Here is a 21,969-nt window from a genome sequence, read left to right on the forward strand (position 1 = left end):
AGGGGAAGGGGGTGGCTGGAGATGAGCCAGTTCTTATAAGCAGCGTGGCTAGGCAGATTTCTGGGTGAGGACAGCTTCTGGGAGCAGGCAGACAGAGCTGTGATCAGCGTCCAGGAGGCCCAACAGGCCCCAGCCCAAAGTACAATGTGTGGTCAGTGACTGCTGCGGGGGATGGGGGTAGGGGGCAGTTCCAGCAGGAAATCCAGGCTGCGCTGACTTTTCCTGTGGGGGATGGGAGAATGGGGAGGGGATGGCAGGAGTCAAGTCCATTTTATGATTTATATCATTTAAGATATTTTTAAAGTTCTCATCATATTATAACCCATACATAGTAATTACAGTGTGGCTAATAAACAGCTAAGTCAATCAGACAGTATGAAGGGATGTATCGCAAACAGCCTTTCTCTGTCTCTCTCTGCCCGCCCCTGAGTCCTACCCCACAAAGGAGGAGTGTGTTTTTAAACTGTTCCTGATTTCCTTTCTCAACGTAGTATCATTTGATTGATTCCGTGGGTGCATTGAGTTTGGTCATTATCCATTCATTTCCTCTTACGGGGATGAGCATTTTTCCTCAGGAGGCCCCCAGCCCTGCTGCCCTGCTGAAACCCTGGAGTGTCCTGCACTTCTTCCCCTTCCTGGGCATCAGGCCCACATTGCATCCTCCACCTCCTGCCAGCTGCACCCGGCTGCACCTCCTCCTAAAGATGTGGTGTCACCCTCCAGGAGAGAGGTGGAAGCTTCCTCCTCTGCTACCCCCAACCCCCACCCACTCAGGGCTTGAATGCCTGAGAAACCGATGACCAAATACGGGGGTGTCCACCCCTGTGTCCCTCAGAGTTTAGTACTCACCCCGACAGTCAGTGGGAGAAGGAAGGTTAAGGAAGAGGGGCAGTGTAGACACAGATGCACACTCAGAGCATGGGAGCATGTGTGTATCCTTGGGGCTCTGGACAGCTTCCTTTCTCTCCATCACTCCAAGAAAACACCAAGGCGGCTTCAATCGGGTTGCTGAGTGCCCGCGCCAGGCCCGAGGCTGGGCCGAGTGAGTGCTGGCAGACTCAGACATGACCAAGTCAGCCGCTGCCCACCAAGAGCTGCGGAATACATAAATCACGTCTTTCCATTACTCGGCTCCCGGCTCCACCCCAGCAGATCTCTTGGATCTTGGTCTTGATGACAAGCGAGACATCCTAAAAATTAAGCTGAATTTAAGCTTGAGAGAGGGTGGGTAAGTTGAAGACGGCATTTCCTGCGTGGAACATATTGCTTTGGAGGGTGTTACTGCTGAGCGTCTGTCATTTCCACGGGATGATTTCCAAAGACTGAGCTCCTAGGATGAGGCAGCCTCTCTCCAGGAGGGGTCCTGGTTGTTTGGCCGTGATCGTTGGGGCTCTCCGCTTCAGGGAGCCTGTGCGAGGCTTGGGGAGGCTGGGGCTGCAGAGGGGTCTTTGCGTTCTGAATTCTGAGCAGTGTTGGCCTCGTCCAGCTGTCAGGGGATCGGGGACATTGCAGAGGGAACCATGTGGTTCCCCCTCATTCTTGTCACAGTTTCTTGAAATACTGAGGTCATTTGATTTTTTTTCATCGTTTGGAAGTAAAATATGTCATGCAGAGAGCCTTAAATCGCAACTGTCTCAACCCGTCACTGAAAATCCCCCTAGAAATTTGATGATCTCAAACCAAACCACGTCCCCCCGATCTGTTCCTGCGCGTGGCCCTGTTTGTCACCCACAGTCTTCTGTAGAATCTGACTTCATCTTTGGTAGATGACGTAGTCTGATGGTGGGGGACTTTGGAAGCTGTGATTTGACACAGAGAGCTGTTTAATGTCGGTGCTTAGGAAGCCTTGCTCCTCTCACGGCTGGTTATTCAGAAACCGTGATTAGACATTGCTGAGGCTGACGACACTGGCCGTGTCCAGGTGGCCGACATCTGCCAGTCCTCAGCAGCAGTGCTTCCAAGGTCATGGATGAACTCCTCCTCTCCAGGGAAGACACTCAGATACGATTTGATTGGGTTGAATTGTGAGTTTATGGTAAAGAAGTTCAAGTTGATGGCGAGGGTTGAAATGTCCCCTACAGCTTCTGTCCTGCGGCTCTCATGAAGCCACCGGAAGATGTGGGAAGTGAAAATAAAGTCGTCAGAGAGTTAAAGCATCTTTACACTCTCAGATCTGCTGTTTCCTCATCTCATTTCCATGTTCTCCTTCCGGGACACCATTTTAAGAAGGGGAAAAGGTTGTTGATATGTTGACGCCTAGGAGGACAGGTTGGTCTCAGTAAACGCACAGCACATGCTGTAAAGGCAAACCTTGAGCATTTCAGGCTTTTGGTATTCAAAGTGGGGTCCAGAGCCAGCAGCACTGGCATCACCTGGGAGCTCATTAGGGATGCAGACTCTCAGGCCCACCCTGGACTTTGGGGAGCAAATCTGCATTGTATCAGGGTTCCCAGGGGACTCCTGTATGTGCGCATTCCAGTTTGGGGAGTGCTGTTTTTGGCCATTCTCTCTGCTCCTGGATCAATAAGGTTGCATGCTCCACCTTGCAAAAGGACCACATTTTAGGAATCATTTCAAGCGGGGTGGGGATTTAGGAGTGGCAGGGTCTGGGGCTAATTCTCAACTGGAATAAGGACATTTGCACTGTAGTTCCTTTAAACCTGCTTGAGCTGAATCTGCCCTTGCAGATAATCACACACACACTCACACACACACACTCACACTCACCCACACACTCACACACACTCACACACTCACACTCACTCACACACTCACACACCCTTCCTCAGCACTTTGTACCTTTCTCTCAGAAGGTTAGCTTTTCTGGGAGTGACCTTTCTGTTGAGCTCTTGGCCACCCAGACAGGTTCACCCTGCAGTTGCAGAAAGCAGAGTGGACGAGGCAGCTTTAAGCAGCAGGACAGCTGTGGGCTCTCTTGGGAGCCTCAGGTTGGAGCTGGAGTCTCCTTGGTTTACAAAGCCCCATGGTGTGGGCTTACAGAGCAGGTGGGTGCACTCATCAAAAGACTGACTGGTGCTCCAAGGGTGAGTGTGACACATTTGGTCAGCAGCAGGCTTCAATCTGGCTCTACGGGGACTGCAGAGTTGGGGTGTCAGTTATCTTTAAAGTGGCCAATTACTGAGCATAAGTATCAATCGGTTTCCTCCATGTGTTTGGAAAGGAGGATCCTCTGTAAGGTTGTGGTGGCCAGCCAGTGGCTCCAGTTTCCTGTGGAGGTGGAGGTTGGCCCTGCTCTCAGGCCGGCTGTGCACCACCAGCCCACCCAGCCTCTGGACTATATTGGTCAGTTCTGTCTCCCACTTAGTAATCTTTAGCTGGTGTTTGTGGCTGGAACGATTCTTGGTGTGGTCAGAAATCATACATCCTGTGGGTGTGGGACAGAGCAGAGCTTCAGGAATGAGCCTTGACCGGCCGGTGTCTTTCAAAGACTTGCTTTCACGTGTACATTCTTAACAATGAAAACCAGCGCACAGCTGGGCATGGCCACGCACTTTCGTAATCCCAGCGAGTCTGAAGGCTGAGGTGGGAGGGTCGCCTGAGCCTGCGGGGTTCCAGACCAGGCTGGGTAATGTAGCAAGACCCCTGTCTCAACAACAACAACAAAAAATGAGAGCAAGAAAGAAAACCTACACATAAATGAGTCCCTGGCCTTGGCTTGCAGTATGAATCTGACCACTCCAATACACACAGCGGAGCTCACAGGGAGCTCTGACAGGACGCCCATAAGCTGCTACCAGCTCCTGGACATAACCGTTTTCACCTATTCTGTCTTCACCCAGAGTGCATGGTCCTATCCCTCTTTGCAGAGTTAGCTCCCTCTGCAAGAAGGGCATGTCTTCAGATATGTTTTCCAGAAATCTCAGTCTCTTCCCCTCTAGACCAGCTCTTTCAACCCAGAAAAATTAAAGCTACAAATTCCATCATTATCTGTAATCTGAGTGTTCCTGGCAGCGCTGCGAGGTCTCTGATCAGAGGCCATTATTGTGGAAATGATAGGCGTGACTCTGGAATAGAACAGCTTGTGCTGGGACCCTGGATTTTCCGGCAGAGAACAGAGAAGTCTTTCTGGCCCTTTCCCTCGTAGGATCCTGTGATTCTGCAGTTTTAAGGCTGCTACCACAGGCAAAAGTACACCATTAACATCAAATGAGAGCCCCCAAACCGTGCGCTCAGCAGCTTCCAGATGGTCTGCATGCGTCCTTCTTATCCCTTGGAAGGAAATTCAGGTTGGGGGTGAGACCCGCCCTACAAGGTTCTGGCTGTAGGGCTAAGCCTTGTTCCTTTTGTTCCCTCCAGGGCCGGCAGGGCCTGGGCTCCATTTTTGTCTGGGCATCGGGGAACGGCGGGAGAGAGGGGGACTACTGCTCGTGTGACGGCTACACCAACAGCATCTACACCATCTCCGTCAGCAGCGCCACCGAGAACGGGTACAAGCCCTGGTACCTGGAGGAGTGTGCCTCCACACTGGCTGCCACCTACAGCAGCGGGGCCTTTTATGAGCGGAAAATCGTAAGTCCTCCCGGCAAGTCGGGGTGCTTGTCCTGTGTGCCTCGGCCCCTGGGAATGAGTTTCTTCTCCCCTTCTCAGAAAGATGGGTTAGATTGGGGCCAGATTGTTCTGGATCTCAGGGTCCCAGCCTCACCCATCGGCGAACAATTTGAGCCTCGAGGAAAACCCCAGCCCCTTGGCAGCCTTCCCTGGATGCTGGCTTTCTAATCTTTGCACAGAAATAGCAATTAAAGCCCTCTCTGGCTTTAGAGATCTAAAAATATCATTTAAGAATGAGGTTCCTTCTCACGAGGTCTTGTTTTAAGTCTGAAATTCTGTGGTCACATCACTTGGAATCCAATTGACTAATCTAGTTCCAGCACATACAATACTGTAAGAAAAAGATAGTTTTATACTGAGACATTCTAGAAATCCAGGCATTCTTCTAGGCATCCTGTTGCTACAGAAGCACTTCTGGACACTTTTAAGTCGAGCAGTGGTTTCTGTCTGTTCTGCTCACTTAAGTGAACATAAGTGTGATTTATCTTTTAAAAGGTAACTGTTTTAGTACTTGGGTTGAATTTATGCTTTTTCTTTCCCTACATACCTTCCTACTTAAAGAAAAAAAAAGAGGAAGGGAGGGTTTCCAGTCCAAATTAATGCAGAATTGAAATGCACAGTCATTAAGTTGACTTGCAGACATTTTAAAAATGAGACCGTGGAGCTGGCCAGACATGGTTCAATTTTAAAGCTCACCAGCATCTTTTCATTTCTCTGGCTGCCCAGCCACGTCTTTAGAAGTTATTCGCGAATTTATTTTTACACTTTTCTGTGGGAACATACATGCTTCCTGTTCTCTGCTTTGCTCTGCACCAGTGAAAGGTCAGCTGCCATCACTCCGTCGCCAGCCCGGTAGCGGCTTGCGCTGGTTAACTAAGGTATTAATTTGTTATTTTCCTTTTCTGCCAGAGTACGTACCCCTGGGACGGGCAGCTGAGCTGCTGAATGGTGTCCTGTTTGTGTAGAAATCCAGCTCACTGGAGCACGGACTTGCTGGGGTCTTATTAGACAGACACACAGTCTTGGCTGGGCGAATGGATGCGATTTTGGATTTGCGAAGCCCTGGGACGCTTTATAACATGGGCTGTGTGCAGGCAGGGTGGTGTCTCTCAGCCCTGGAAGCAGGACTCGCAGCTTTCTTTATGTGATGAACCACTCCAGCATGTGTGTTTGTGTGGTATGCATGTGTGTGTGCCTTGGCTATAAAACGCTTTACTTTTCTTTCTTCCTTTTTTTTTTTTTAAATTCTCTTTTCTGAGCAATAATATGTGGGTAAGAAGGGCATAGTCAGGGGAGGGGTAAAAGAGACAGTGTACTCCGTCTTGGTCGCTGTCTGGGAAGTCTGCTCTGACGGTATGAGTGGCGTTACTTTCAGCTCTGGTACAGCCCAGTGTCTGCCCTGCGTCCTCTTAGACCGCCCAGGGAGACACGTGCTGCTCGGGGCCGTCGACGGGTCAGTCTCAGCATTCAGTCAGGTCTATGATGGCAGTCACGGCCCTGTCCCCTGCATTCTCTGTCCCTCTAAGTCTGGAGACTGCCACCAGTGTCCACCTGGTGCGAGGGATGCCCCATGCTGAGACGTGACCCTTTATAGAGGAGCAGAACCTAAAGAAAGCATCTCTCACCCGAACAGGAGGGTATGTGCGTTCACTGAACACGAGCTGTGTCCCAGGTGCCGCACTAGGACTTAGGAGGGGTCTGTCCACCTTGGTTCAGCTGTCCCTCCCAGGGTGGGCCCCTCTGCTCACTCCCCAGGCCCCCTTCTCTGAAGCTGGAGAGCCAGCTGTGAGCCTCACATGCTCTTGGGAGTTGGCCTCCTGCCCAACCACCCCTAGTTTCTCCTCCTGGCTGCCATTTACCAAGCACAAGTATTTTTCAGGTGCCTTGCTGTCATCTGCCCAGAACCCCTGAAGTCTACATCATGGTGTCCATTTGCATACGAAGATGCTGGGGTCAGAGAGGGGTATTCTTGTCCCTTTTCCCGTGCCCTCAGCTGCCCTTCCCATGTTGAGGTACCCCAGCCCCACTAAAACGGGCAGGGAGGAAGCTGGTTTCTGTTGGCAATCTCTCAAATCCTGTGCGTGTGACACAGGCCAGACCTCCTTCTCTGGACAATTGTTGGCTCAGCTAAAACTTGTGCAAGTTTGGAAGGTGCTGAGTTTGGAAGAGGATCTGGATTGCTCTCACTGTGAAATGGATTCTCAAAGGTTAGGCAAATCTGCTACCGGAGCCCTGCGGTGGGTGGGTGGGTTTGTGACTTTCCTACTCCTGCCATGAGAAATTATCACAAATTTAGCAGCTTAAAACAGTACAGATCGATATCTCATGGTCCTGTAGGCCGGAAGTCCAGGAGCCTCACTGTCTCTGTTTGAGTCTCACGAGGCCAAGACCAAGGTGCTGGCAGGGCTGTGGTTCCTTCTGGAGGCTCCAGGGAGAATCTGTTTCCTTGCCCACTTGGGCTGTTGGCAGCACTCAGGTCCTGGTGGTTCTGGGACTGAGTTTCCCGTTTCCTTGTGGGCTGTCAGCTGGGGCCCGTCCTCAGCCTCTAGAGGCCACCCACATTATTTGGCTTGCTCTTCAACACCCTCCTCAATGCCAGCAGCGGCACATCCAGTCCTTCTGGTGCTTCCTCTCTCTGACAGCCTTACTGCCTTCCTCTTCCAAGGTCAAGGGCCCTGTGGTGGCATCAGGTCTATCAGATAATCCAGGATAATCTTCCTGCTTTAAGATTGGCTGGCTACCAACCTTAACTCCATCTGCGAAGCTCGTGGGAATAGCACCAGGGGACAAAGACCATGGGGGCCACAATTCCACCTAGCACAGCTGCACCCACACAGGCTGAATCCCCAGCGGCTGCTCCCCATTTCAGTCCAAAGGGAAATATACATCAGGCTGAGCAGTAGTGAGGTCCAGAATCCATCCCACACCCAGCCTGGGCCAGTGCCTCCGAGGAGGGCAGGCAGAGCCCCCAGCTGGCAAAGCCTTCCTGGTTAAACAGAGCCCGTTAAATGACTGCTGCCCAGGTTAGGCAGCTCAGGCTACCGTGACAGAGTCCCCTGGGCTGGGCAGCTCAAACAACAGAAATGTACTTTCTCCAAGTTCTGGAGCCTAGAGTTCCTGGATCAAGGTGTCAGCAGGGCTGGTGTCTTCTTGGCTTGCAGAAAGCTGTCTTCTCCCCTTCCGCCATGTCCTCTTTTTATAATGAGCAGCAGGCCCTGGGAGGTCAGGAACACGCCAGGTTGATCTGCTTTTTCAGGAAGACGTCCTGGTAGAGAACCCAACTTATGACCTGCTCGCTAAAGGCAGAAACTCTCTCTGAGCCACGTGGGTACCTCCAGCTGCTCTGAAGTCAGGGGGTGACTGAGGGGTCAGTAGTGTGGACTTTGGTGGTCTTGCCATGGGTATTCTTGGGTGTTGGTGACAGGGCATGAAGGCCAGCAGACCCAGGGAGGAGGATCCTGTTGGGTGCTTCTTGGTTTCATGTTGTTCTACCATTTTTTCCACATAGCCTTCTGCAGTAGAGAGGGAACCAGCCGACCTATGATTAATCGAAGCTCACGCTCCCAGTTGGCCTCCTTGCCCCTGCCTGTCTTCCTGCAAAGTAACTTAGCAGGGAGCTCCAGATGCTGTGGAAACCTGTGGCTGCTGAGATGCGTTTGCCTAACCCCCTATTTGTTACTGGGAGCCAGGGTCACGGAGCCACAGTTAGCGGTTATGGGAAGTAGGAAAGTTCCTTTTTAAAGTTTCCTTCCTTGTTAAAGAGTAAGTGTGCTAATAACTTTCTTAGGCCCTATCCTGTGTAGCTGTTAGACATGCCATGCTTACAGGCACGTAGTACATTCTGTGTCCTTGTGCTTTAACCAAGACATCTGTGCTGGACGTGCTCACAGGCAGGTCCCAGCTCTCCATTGCTTTTACCTGTTCAGAAAAGTTTTAAGTTGTGAGCCAATTGGGGTTTAGTTTAGATTGTGAGGTCTGGCTTCAGCCAATGGAGATCAGACACAGCAGTGAGGACGACCCCAGATACATAAAGGATAAATGTGTCTGTTTTGCTTTGTTCATTGTACTCTGATGGCAAGATGGCTAGTGAGGGTACCCATCCTGCAGTCCGGGAAGTAAACATCGCGTTGCTGAAAGATCCTTTGTCTCAGTGCTGATTTTTCTACACGGCACCAAGCAACTATTTCCAACAGTGGCACCTGAAGTGGCCTTGCCTTCTCTGGAGAGTGAATTAGCCTATCTACTGTCACCGTCTCACTGTGCTGCCCTCTCACCCAGGTCACCACCGATCTGCGTCAGCGCTGTACCGACGGCCACACCGGGACCTCCGTCTCTGCCCCCATGGTGGCTGGCATCATTGCCTTGGCTCTAGAAGCAAAGTGAGTTCCCACTTCTGTTTCTTCCTTTCCTTTTTTTTTCTTCAAATGTTTATATTGTGGTAAAATACACATAACATTTGCCGTTTTCTCCATATTGAAGTGTACAGCTCAGTGGTATTAAGCACATTCACTGAGCTTAATCCCTGCACCCCCATCCCTCCGTGTTCCCCCTCCACCCGGAGCTTTGTCTTGGTCCCAGGCTGAAACCCCAGGCCGTCAGATGACTGCTGCCCAGGTTAGTCAGCTCAGGCTGCCGTGACACAGACCCACGGACTGGGCAGCTCAAACAACAGAAATGTACTTTCTCAGAGTTCTGGAGCCTGGAGGTCCTGGATCAAGGTGTCAGCAGGGGTGGTGTCCTCTTGGCTTGCAGAAAGCTGCCTTCTCCCCTTCTGCTGTGTCCTCTTTTTATAAGGATATTGGTCACATTGGATTAGGGCCCAATAATAATCTCATTTGATGTTAATTACCTGTTTAAGTCCTTATCTCCAAATATAGTCACATTCTGAGGTACTGGGGCCTAAGGCTTCAACAAATAAGTTTTGGAGGGGACATAATTCGGCCCATAACACTCCTCATCGACCCCCCCAACCCTAGCTCCTGGCAGTCACCATTATACTTTCTGTCTCTATGAATTTGGCTAGTCTAGGTGCTTCAGGTAACTGGAATCACACAGGATTTGTCATTTTGTGCCTGGCTTATTTCACTTAACATAATGTCTTTAAAGTTCACCCACTTGTAGAACGCATCAAGTTTTCCTTCCTTTTTTAGGCCATCCTGACGGCCATGAAGTGGTTTCTTCCTCTGGTAAAGCTCACGTCTCCTGCCCCTTGTAGGACACGGGGGCCGTTTGGGCCGGAGCCCGAGGCCTGCCTCTGATTCTGCACCTCCCACCAAAACCACACTTTACGTTGCTCTAGCTTCTCTTTAGTAACTTTCATTTAGAAATTGACAATCGAGAAAAACTCTAGAGTTGCGTGTGTGTCGCTGGTTCAGAAAGAAAAGTAAGTTAACTGCACATGCAGTCACAGGGTAAAAACAGATTGTTCTTTGGTCCTCAAAACGGGCAGAGAACAAACCCGCCCTTTGCAGTGGTCATCTGTTATAGATGAGTTTTTGAAGAACTCGGAAAGCACATTTGGGAAGCCTAAACGGTTGTAATGACATGTGTTTGCATGTGGACTTGTACAATCGAACTGAGCCTGACACTCACATCCTACCAATTTAACAGAGAAACAGTTTGATATTGTTAATTTTGAGGCCAAAATGTTAGCTTCTGTGTCCTGAGGCTCTTTTTAAAAATTCTAAATAATTAGTTGCGTGTGTGGAAACTCACATTCTCATACTTTACCCCTCATTTGCTCTGTATTTTCCTTACTGGAAGCATGCAAAGAGCTGAATGTTCGGGACACGTTGTCCTCTTAAACTTGCTCAGTGGGCACAGGAGGCTCAGACGGTCTCCCTCCTCATCATCTTAACTCCTCCTCAGAAACGTACACGTGGTGAATCAGGTGAACCTCATTTGGAACAGTGTCAGCCTAGGGCATTTTAAACTTACAGGATTGGCCAAGGAAGGAAGTTCATGTCTGGGAACTGGGCTAGCTCTGGCCTGTGAGGATGGCCTCGGGGCTGCCTTCTGTCTCTGTTCGCTACTGCTGTGGAAGGACCTTCGGCAAAGCCAGATGGTTCTGGGTGGAGATGCTCCCTGAGTCTGGCAGGGCTGCAGACAGCGTGCAGCCAGAGTGAAGGAAGACCCCCATGCATCGGAATTCTCCAAAGGGAGTCCCGTAGTTTTGGGACAGTCTTGGTATTTTTCAAACATTCCTTCTTCATCAAAAAATATTTTCAACACCATTTCTTAGACATATTTTTCGTGCAGTTGTATTTGTGATTTTATTGCTAGAGTCAAAAATAAGATTTTTTTTCGTAAGAAAATGGTTCCTAAATTTCTCCCTCTCTGGATCCATTCTGTCCTCTGGTGCAAAACTCATGCTTCCTGGAACCTAAACTCTAGATTTCCAGGAGGACTGGCTGTAGCCATCTTCGAGTAGGCCCTGCTGACACACAGCAGTAAATCGCCAGGTCATAGGGGCAGCATGGGGTGTGGCCGTGTCAGCTCTGTCTGAACTCCAAAGCCTGAACCTGTGACCTCTCCACAAGGGTTCATGGCCGTGAGCCACTCGAGGCCTCAGAATCTTCCCCAAGAGTGAGGTTGGCCTGTGGACCACAGAAGGGGCAGTGGATGGGAAGGAGAACAGGTGTGCGTGCCAGGGAAAGGCCTGGAGACCAGGCCACTGGACATGGATGGGGAGAGACAGTGCAGAAGCCAGTGACCAGCCAGGAACAGCAAGAACACATTGCTGCTCAGGGGAGGCGCGAGCTGGAGCCTGGAGAGTGTGAGCCCCGGGAAGGCGTGTACCCCAAGACTTATACGCCATGGGTGAACGCCTCGTAGGAAAACAGGCAAAGGGGGCAAAGGGTGGGAATGTTCAGAGCAGCCACTGTAGGAAACAGTACAGTGCTTCCTTGAAAAATTAAGCAGACTCCCCATACTATCCAGCAATCCCATTGTGGGTGTATATCCAGAAGTATTGAAAGCAGGTACTCAGATGGAGATTTGCACAGCCGTGTCCATACAGCTGAAAGGCAGAAACAACCCAGGGGTCCATGTTGGAGGAAGGGACAAGTGAAGTGTGGGCTGTACACACCGTGGAATATCATTCAGCCTTGAAAGGAAGGAGATTCTGATACATGTTATGATATGGTCCCTCAAGGACGTTGTGCTAAGGCAAATAAGACACATCCTGTGTGGTTCCACTTACATCAGGACCTGGAGCCATCAAACTCATAGAGACAGAAAGTAGCAGGGTGGCTGCTTGGGGCTAGAGGGCAGATCAATGGGGACTGAGTGTTCCATGGGACAGAGTTTCAGTCTAGGGGGTGGCGAGAAGGTCTAGAGATGGATATGGTGGTAACACAGCAATGGGAATGTACTCAATGCTACTGAGCTGTATGTTTACAAATGGTTAAAATGGTAAATTTGGGCTGGGCACAGTGGCTCACTCCTATAATCCCAGCACTTTGGGAGGCCAAGGCGGGCAGATCACGAGGTCAGGCGATTGAGACCATCCTGGCCATGGTGAAACCCTATCTCTACTAAAATACAAAAAATTAGCCGGCATGCACCTGTAGTCCCAGCTACTCAGGAGGCTGAGGCAGGGGAATCGCTTGAACCCGGGAGACAGTGGTTGCAGTGAGCTGAGATGGTACCATTGCACTCCATCCTGGGTGACAGAGCAAGACTCTGTCTCAAAGGAAAAAAGGGTAAATTCTGTGTTATGTACATCTTCACACGCCCACACAGAGTGGGTGGCTGGAGAGATGCCTGTGACAGCTGGGGAGGGCAAGGCTGCTGGGCGCTTCAGCACCCCCTCTCCTGCAGCTCCAGGTCCCTCAGCCACGGCAGCTCCCCTGATTCTACTTTGTTCCACATTCCCGGGGTCATTCTCTGAGGCAGTGCATGTGGCACGGCGTGCATTCCTAGTAGACACGCGCTGGGACAAGGCTGGGGCTTGTGCTTCTGCTCACCTCCATCCTAACGAGCCCTGGAAAGATGGTTTGGAAAGATGAGTGTGTTTGTGATATTCAGGAGTGAGAGGCTCGGACTCGAAAGATGCTCATTTATTCTTGGTTAGTTTTCTGGTTGAGTGAAAAGTCCTAGGTAGGCATCGATTTAATCGACTAGAAAAGGAATAAAAGATCTATAAATGTTTATCTGTCAAATTGTGGCCGGAACCATGAACCCGTACTTCTTTCTTTTTGCTCAGCTGTCAGTTGGATAGGGCAAAAATATATTCCGTTTATTAGTGATTCATGTGTAGGGGTTACCTTTACCATGCTTTAAAGCAGCCTTGCAGAAAGTTTGTATGTTCAAATATACGGATTCCATAGCAATTAATACTGATTAGAAAAAAGGAGTGGTCGGGCATTGTGGCTCACGCCTGTAGTCCCAGCACTTTGGGAGGCTGATGCAGGAGAATTGCTTGAACCTGGGAGGCAGAGGTTGCGGTGAGCTGAGATCACGCCACTGCACTCCAGCCTGGTCGATTGAGTGAGACTGCATTTCAAAAAAAAAAAGCGGGGAGAAAAAAAAGAGAAAGAATCAATGCTCGTATTTTATACTACTCTCTGCGTATAGATAGTATAAAAAATACTATATTTCATCAAATCCAAGAGGCCATAAAGTTGTAAGATGCACCCTTTTTATGTACCACAGAAACCAGAAGTGCTACCAGTAATACAAGACATCCATATCGCTTAGAATTTTTGTAACTATTGAAGAGTTCTTTTAGGCTGAGAGTTATTTAGACCTGGAAATGACAATGTGAATAGACAGGGCCAAGTTCAGCCCCTCCAGGCAATGTGACCTGTTCCTGGTTGCTGTGGGCAGAGGGGCTTATAGAAGATATCAGATCATATGATCAATCTGGATTTCAGAGGTGTTAAAAAACCATGGGCCAGGTGCAGTGGCTCACACCTGTAATCCTAGCACTTTGGGAAGCCAAAAAGGACAATTGCTTGAACCCAGGAATTTGAGACCAGCCTGGGCAACGCAGCAAGACCTTGTCTCTACAAAAAAATGTAAAAATTAGCTATGTGTGGTGGTGCACACCTCTAGTCCCAGCTACTCAGGAGGCTGAGGTAGGAAGATTGCTTGAGCCCAGGACGTTGCGGTTGCAGTGAGCCAAGGTCGCACCACTGCACTCCAACCTGGGCAACAGGGCGAGACCCTGTCTCACACACAAAAAGCAGGGGTGAGCAAATGTGTCTTAGAATTTAAAAAAAAAAATCATCTTTGTATTCACTTACATTAGTGGCACATTGTGCTCTTTTGATGAAATGTTTCTGCTTCCCCAAAAAGAATATTTTATAAATTTAGAATCACATACTAAGATCTTAGATTATAGTCTGCAGCCAGTGGACCCACACAGAGTGGGATCTCGGCCAATCATGGTTTGAGCCCACTCTTGTACACTATAGTATTTGCTTATTATGGTGAAGAACAGCCCCAAATATTTAATAAACATCTGCTATTATATGAAGCATCTTCTATTTTAATTGTTTCCCATATGGCTCTGTGCAAACTCAAGCAGAGCTTGGCAGCAAGGCAAGGCTTTTAATGCTTACGAATTTTAGGTTACCCATTGAACCTCGTTTTTCTTCTGGATTTATTTGCTGGAAACTATTATTTACAAAGAGGTTGTGAAATAAACCCTTGCCGAGGAATGGAATCCTTAGCCTGAGGGGCTTGCTCGAGTTCAGACTCGGGTTGGCTCCCCACCCCCTACGTCTGAGTGGCGTGTGTGGCTGCTGTTGTTGGCCAGTGTGTGGACTCTCGGGTGTGTTGTGTCATTGCAGCAGCCAGTTGACCTGGAGGGACGTCCAGCACCTGCTAGTGAAGACATCCCGGCCGGCCCACCTGAAAGCGAGCGACTGGAAAGTGAATGGCGCGGGTCATAAAGGTGCGGCAGTGAATTCCTTAAAAGGAATCTCCAAATAGCATTCATTGTTATGATTAATTGTGTGTCACAAGAATTTAAAACACATGTGCAGCTATTTAAGAAAAGGATTCTGGAAGCTTGCACTGACATTTAAGGAAGAACCCTCTGGTCACGAGAGTCCAGGGTCCCCTAAATTCTATGACTTTTCCCACACCCAGACACCAACTATACCAATATTTACTCATAGTTCTCTCTCTTTTTGTTTGGGAGGGATGGAGTCTCACTCTTTTACAGTGGCGTGATCTCGGTTCACTGCAGACTCCTCCTCCTGGGTTCAAACAACTCTCCTGCCTAAGCCTCCTGAGTAGCTGGGACTGTAAGTGCCCACCACCACACCCAGCTAATTTTTATATTTTTAGTAGAGACAGGGTTTCACCATGGTCAGGCTGGTCTTGAACTCATGTCCTCCTGATCTGCCCACCTCGGACTCCCAAAGTGCTGGGATTACAGGCATGAGCCGCCACACGCAGCAAAATCATGGTTCTCATGACGCCAGGAGCAACGATGTGTGCCTATAGTTCCAGCTACTAGGGAAGCTGAGGCAGCAGAATTGTGAGCCCAGGAATTTGAGTCTAACCTGGGCAACACAGCAGGACTCTGTCTCTCAAAGAAAAATTACTCCCCCCACTCCTTCTTTTGACATAAAGAAATGTATTTTAAAAGGAAACTCTGCTACATCTAGTTAATCATAGGTTTGCTATGTAGCTATATATTTTTCTAATGTGCATTAAAACAAATCCATAATTATTAGAATAAATGTTGTTTGTGTGCCCCCGGAGGACAACTTGCATCCTTAGCCCTGAGTAGCTCTGTGACTTTGAAACTTGCCTTCAGTTTCCTCATCTGTACAATGAGGACATTGAGATAGTTTTATAAGTTACCTTCTAACTATAAAATTTGTGTTGGCCAGCCCCTATGTTATAAAAGTAAACCATAGGACAGTGGGGCCTCTACCCCCAGCCCCTCATGGGAAAGACCTAGGTACCATGAAATTAACCCGTGGTCAGGGCTTGATTAAACCTAGATATCTGGTGCTTTTGAAGCAGGTAATTATAGGATGGTGCCACTGGCTTTGTTTGCCTGACTTCTTACCAGGTATACTGAAAGATACTTCATTTGGCCATAGTATTTATGTTAGGGAGGAATTCTTTTTTTAAACCTTTTCTGAAGCTCAGGTCTAACTATTTTGACACCAAGTCTGATACTACTCTCTGTAAAATATGGGTCGAACAGTCACCTGAGTGGCAAGAGCTATTCCTTTTAATAAGGAGGCCATCGAGGAATGTTGGTGGTAGTGGTGTGCTGTAACAAGAGCTGACCTCCATTTCAATTTTGGCCTAATTTAATAGGAAAATGGATTCTATCTAGTTCTTGACCTTGCCTCTTGAACTTTGAAAATCTCCTTCCCTGGCTGAATTAAATACCGGACTGGGCCAATTCACAAGCCTGTCTCTCTACTGTGCCATGCTGCTTTCCCGGCATGCTCTGGGAACTCAGCAGGGAAAAAAAAATGGCAAAGAAGATGAGCACAGCCTTGTGTTACTGCATTTTGGGCACATGGTAGTTGTATGAACCAAGAAGTCTCAGATTTGGTTTCTCTTGTCTGGTCTAAGATTCAGGGAGCATAGATGCTGACAAGTCCTTTTAATCTAAAGAATCCTGTCCTTGTCTCAAAAAAAAGTGCTAGACCTTCTCAACACTTCTACTCTGTACCAAAACGGGATGTGCTTCCTGGCCCACACTCCTCAATTAAGCAGAAGGAGTTGGGTTCAGAGGGAGAGATAAGCAGCTGGGACCTTTGAGCAGCCAGAGACCCATCAGGCAGCCTGGGGCCCCCAGGAGACCTCGAGTGTCACAGTGCATCTGTCCCCGGTGGGGCCTCGCAGATGCAAGAGTCAGCCTCGCTCCCTTCCCAGGAGAGGCAGGAGAGCCTGGCTCTGAAGGGCCTGTCTTTTCAGTTAGCCATTTCTATGGATTTGGCTTGGTGGACGCAGAAGCTCTCGTTGTGGAGGCGAAGAAGTGGACAGCAGTGCCGTCGCAGCACATGTGTGTGGCCGCCTCGGACAAGAGACCCAGGTAAGGCTCTGCTGTGGCATCGGTAACTTCTCAGGCACGTGGGTTTGGACCTGGCTCTGTTGTGAGGTGTGGCGGCGGCAGGTGTTTACACATGCATTCTGTTCACATGCACGTGTGCACGGTGCATGCCTGCACATGTCTGCTGCATTTTCTCTTGTGGATTGTGCAGCTGGGAAAGGAATCACTTTTTTTTTTTTTTTTTTTTTTGAGACAGTTTTGCTCGTTGCCCAGGCTGGAGTGCAATGGCACGATCTTAGCACACCGCAACCTCCGCCTCCCAGGTTCAAACGATTCTCCTGCCTCAGCCTCCCGAGTAGCTGGTATTACAGGCATGCGCCACCACACTTGGCTAATTTTGTGTTTTTAGTAGACGGGATTTCTCCATGTTGGTCAGGCTGATCTTGAACTCCCGACCCAGGTGATCCGCCCGCCTCGGCCTCCCAAAGTGCTGGAATTACAGGCATGAGCCACTGCGCCCCGCAGGTATCACTTCTTAATCCACTGGTGTTTTGAGGCCTCTTCCCCTTTTGTAGCAGATTGCTCCCTGATAGGGGGTCAGTTCCTCAGCCTGAGTCGCTTAGCCTAGTCTTGGAAATTCTTACCCATGTTTAGCATATCAGACCGAGCCAGGGAGCCGCTCCTTCCAGAAGGGTGAACTGAGGAGCGGCTGCAACATCCTTTCTCTCTCCACCTGATAGAGGTTGACAATGTAGCCCCAGCCCAGCCTGCCTGCCCTGGGAGCCTGCAGTGTGACTCCACCCTGCCTGAGCCGGAGCGGCCGGGTCAGCGCCTTCTCTGTTGTGGGATGCGGGGGCGCTGCTTGTTATTCACAGCGCCTAGCAGCTTTGTGTGGCTTTTATCTGGCCCCGTACAACCTTCTTCAGGCCTAAGCACTGGGATGTTTTAACAAGGCTTGAGCGGTGTGCTGCAGGGCCCGGGCTTCTCTCTCCCATGAGCAGGCCACACCCAGCATTGATCTTTGGATTAAGTTTTTCTAAATCCGTTATGTTTGTTCATCGAAATTTTTATTTATTTACTTATTTATTTGAGACCAAGTTTTGCTCTTGTTGCCCAGGCTGGAGTGCAGTGGCGTGATCTTAGCTCACTGCAACCTCCTCCTCCCAGGTTCAAGCCATCCCCTTGCCTCAGCCTCCCGAGTAGCTGGGATTACAGGCTTGCACCACCACACCTGGCTAATTTTGCCATGTTGGCCGGGCCAGTCTCAAACTCCTGACCTCAGGTGCTCCACCTGCCTCAGTTTCCCAAAGTGCTAGGATTACAGGCATGAGCTACTGTGCCTGGTCAAAAAATGTGTTTTTTAAAAAAATCATCCAGCGGGGCGCAGTGGTCATGCCTGTAATCTCAGCACTTTGGGAGGCTGAGGTGGGTGGATCACCAGTTCAGGAGTTTGAGACCAGCCTGGCCAAGATGGTGAAATCCCGTCTCTACTAAAAATACAAAAATTAGCTGGGCAGGGTGGCAGGTGCCTGTAATCCCAGCTACTTGGGAGGCTGAGGCAGGAGAATTGCTTGAACCAGGGTGGCAGAGATTGCAGTGAGCCGAGATCATGCCACTGCACTCCAGCCTGGGGCAATAAAGTGAGACTCCATCTCAAAAAAACTCAGCCATAAAGTAAATCAGAAAGCAAGAACCCTACCCTACTAAGGGAGGAAATCAGATTATTCTCCTGAATTCTGCTGTCACAGAGGTTCTTTTAAGGAGAACAGTGTTTTCTCTGGGTCTTGTATCTGATAGAGAATGGAGTGCGATTTTCCCATAACTACTTGTCCCCTTCGGAAAACGTGTTTGAAAAAGAAATATGACGCGATGATTAAAAGTGGTATGTTGCTTTATCCACAAATCCAGATCACTCCCTTTAGATTGCCTCTCCCTTGGATATGCCTCTACTCTTTTTTTTTTTTTTTTTGAGACGGAGTTTCGCTCTTGTTACCCAGGCTGGAGTGCAATGGTGCGATCTCGGCTCACTGCAACCTCCGCCTCCTGGGTTCAGGCAATTCTGCTGCCTCAGCCTCCTGAGTAGCTGGGATTACAGGCACGTGCCACCATGCCCAGCTAATTTTTTGTATTTTTAGTAAAGACGGGTTTTCACTATGTTGACCAGGATGGTCTCGATCTCTTGACCTCGATCCACCCGCCTCGGCCTCCCAAAGTGCTGGGATTACAGGCGTGAGCCCCTGCACCCGGCCGCCTCTAGGCTTACCATACACTCTTTTGCCACAGAATGTTGAGAAAAAATGTTTCTGGTGGAGGCCTTGCGTATGGTAGGAATGCGGAGAGTATGTGTTGGCCGAGCAGTGATCTTTTGAAAAATTGCCTTTTTTTCCCGTGGCTAATTGCACCTGACCGCTGAGTGATCACTCCAGGCCTGACAGGTTGGCCGGCCACCCAGCAAGCCTCAGTCTTGACTTCTTAAGGCATCAATTTCTCTGTCAAATTGAAAAGAAGTGGGAGAGTCTTTGAGGTAAAGGAGGCTTTGCCTTCTCTGTCTTTGTTTGTTGGGAAATGCCCGCAGCCTGGACCCTCAGAGGCTAGGTGAGGGAGGTGGGCTCCTGGGTGTGGTTCCTGACCCCGGGGGCTGCCCTCTGCCCTGGCGCCTCGGCTGGTGTCCCCGTCAGGGCCGCTCCTGAATGAAGCATTCTTCTCCTGCCAAAAATCGTTTTAAGATGGCCGAGTGGTGCCTAGGTGGCGAATGGTTGTTTTTATTTTTATTTTATTTTGTTTTTTAAGTGAAAGCACACAGAGTCTAGACAGCGCAGGTTGAGGGGACCCGCCATCACATACAGTGTGACATTGTTCCTGTCCTTTGAGGAAAGTAAGGACCCTCAAAACTCCAAGAGAGGAGAAGAATCAGACTTCTGTTTCTAAAGAACAGTCATCTTTACCTTTAGCGGTTTCAGGCTCTTTCTGGAATATTCAGCCAGCCTACCGTCTCACACCACTTGCCTATCAAACCGCTCGCCTAACTATGTAATGTGGCTATCACAGAGGACATAAGGGCCTCCAGAGACAGTGGTGTTACCAAGTGGAGTTCGATGCCTCCCGTCCTCCGCTGGGCCTCCCCTCCTGGCTGGGAGCTCCAGCCAGCTCTGCCACCAAGCCTGCCTGCCTGCCTGTAGGGGTCATCTGCACCTGAGCTGCTGGTATCCCCAGGGCTCTGCGCGTTGTCCCCATCAGGGTTCTCAGCTGCTAGGATCACGTGTCTGAAAATGAAAGGAAGTGTTCCCACAGCATTTTCCCATCTTGTTCTAACTGCCCCCTCTCCACGTGCATTTCTGGGTCCAGCTCTCTATTCTGTTGGCCCCATCCTGGTTCCTTCCTCCCATGGTGAAATCCTAGGACTTTCTGAATGTTTCAAACCTTGTCCTCAGCTGCTTCCCGTGGTGAAAAGCAGAGCAAGAGGGAGGACAGAGAGAGCGTGTGTGCTCTTTTATCCACCCGTCTTGTGTGCAGCCGTGTGCACTGTGTGGATATGGTCACTGTCTTTCCTCTTGAACTGGAGAGAATGTTACCCTGCTGTGACCAGAGGTCAAATAACTGCGTGCACTGGACGTTAAGTTCAGGAGTCCTCTAGATGAATCAGGTATTCACACCTGCCAGGCCTGTGGTAACGGCGTACGTGGTCCTGAGGGAGAGGGGCTGGGTGTTAATATGTCCACCCCTCTGGTCACGTGCAGGGGGCAGGAATGAAGATCCCTGGCACCTCTCTCCACCCCCAGCCCTGGGCTGGGACATGGTCATGGTTCGGGGAGTCTGTCCTCATGACAATGACTGACAGAAGGAGTCAAATGAGCCACCCCTTCTGCACGTCCTTCCTGTGCACCCAGCCTGTGCTCCCAAACTACCATTGCATCCAATACTGTGAATGACTGCACAGTGCTCATGCCTCGTCCCCCATGGTGTCCCCCTGCTGAGCTGCTGTCTCCAGCATGGCCCCAGTGGCTGGCATCACAGCCACTACCTGCCCCCAAGTCATGCTTGGGCCAAAAGGCACAGAAAGGCCACCAGCACAGCACGGGGAGGGCTGCAGAGGAAGGAGCTGGGGCCATGATGCCAGTCCCCTTCAGGAGGCAGCTCCGTCACCTGAAACAAGGCCATCCATTGTGTAAAAAGGACTAGCCAAAAGAGGACCCCAAGTTATATGCTGGCATTTCTCATCTGGACGCTGCACATTTGGGGACTGTGGGGTTTGAGCCTGTCTCTGTCTAGATCCACCTGAAAGATAAGAAGTCCCTGGAAGGGTAGAAAAAATCAGGAGAGAGAGGACCTCAGGGAGGGCTGGGCCTGGGTGAGGATCAGGGAGCCAGGCCCCTGCTCCAAGGTACCACCGTATTGTGCTGGCAGTCTCTTTGCTGCCTGGTGTTCTCCCTGCCGCAGAACAAACTGAGCCCCAGAACCGAGGTGGTGGTGTCTGAGCCACCTCTCCAGGAGCCCACACGGGGCAGGGCCCATCATAGGCAGCTTTCAGGAAGTGCTAAATCTAAATGCAGAAGCGAGAGGAAGTCACTTGAACTGAATGACAGCTACTGATAGCAAAAGAGAGTGACTTGCTAGAGTCCTCCAGGATAGTGCCAGATGAGCGTGTGAGCTGTGCCGGGGCCTCTGCTGTGATCATCAGATTCGTAGACCAGGGGCGTGCGGACCTACTCCTGGGCACAAATGGTTTCCATCTGTTTAGAACCTGTTTCGGTTAATCAAAGGTGAATAGGACCATAACCAGTGACATCTGCCTGTGAGAATGATTTTAAAATCTGTGTGTATTAAATAGAAGGATAAGTGGGGTGTGGTGGCTCATGCCTGTAATCCCAGCACTTTGGGAGGCCAAGGCAGGTGGATCATCTGAGGTCAGGAGTTCAAGACCAGCCTGACCAACATGGAGAGATCCTGTCTCTACTAAAAATACAAAATTAGCTGGGTGTGGTGCTGCATGCCTGTAATCCCAGCTCCTCGGGAGGCTGAGGCAGGAGAATCGCTTAAACTGGGGAGGTGGAGGTTATGGTGAGCCGAGATTACACCACTGCACTCCAGCCCGGGCAACAAGAGTGAAACCCCGTCTAAAAAAATAATAAAAGAAGGATAAAGTTGATATTTGTATAGCTTTCCTTCAAGTGAAAGAGAAAATTAGGCTTAGTATTATTACAATGAATTAAATAGAGGCCCAGCTATTAAACATACTGTTTGCCTCTTGATTTTTCTCGTCAGTACTTCTCTCGCTGCTTTGAAAATCCAGGCTCCTGGGAAACAGTCTGTGATATGCATGACTCCCACCTCAGTGCTGGGAAGACTGCACCAACAGGGTCTTTTAAACCAACACGAAGCAGTAAGAACCTCCCTGCACGTCTCTCATTTTTGCTGGTTTGGAAGGC

General features: G+C 49.8%; 1 protein-coding gene across 4 annotated transcripts in view; it reads left to right on the forward strand.

Annotated features, from left to right (window-relative positions):
- The window catches only part of PCSK6 (proprotein convertase subtilisin/kexin type 6), a 193,647-nt gene that overhangs the window by 93,105 nt on the left and 78,573 nt on the right, over positions 1 to 21,969 (forward strand). For all 4 annotated transcript variants that reach the window (XM_035303681.3, XM_035303682.3, XM_035303684.3 and 1 more), the window contains exons 8-11: positions 4,318 to 4,530; positions 8,848 to 8,948; positions 14,367 to 14,470; positions 16,468 to 16,585. In XM_035303681.3, the coding sequence (XP_035159572.2) occupies positions 4,318 to 4,530; positions 8,848 to 8,948; positions 14,367 to 14,470; positions 16,468 to 16,585 (536 nt within the window). The remainder of the gene's footprint in view (positions 1 to 4,317; positions 4,531 to 8,847; positions 8,949 to 14,366; positions 14,471 to 16,467; positions 16,586 to 21,969) is intronic.

Source organism: Callithrix jacchus, chromosome 6, assembly GCF_049354715.1.
Source record: "Callithrix jacchus isolate 240 chromosome 6, calJac240_pri, whole genome shotgun sequence".
Taxonomy (NCBI): domain Eukaryota; kingdom Metazoa; phylum Chordata; class Mammalia; order Primates; family Cebidae; genus Callithrix; species Callithrix jacchus.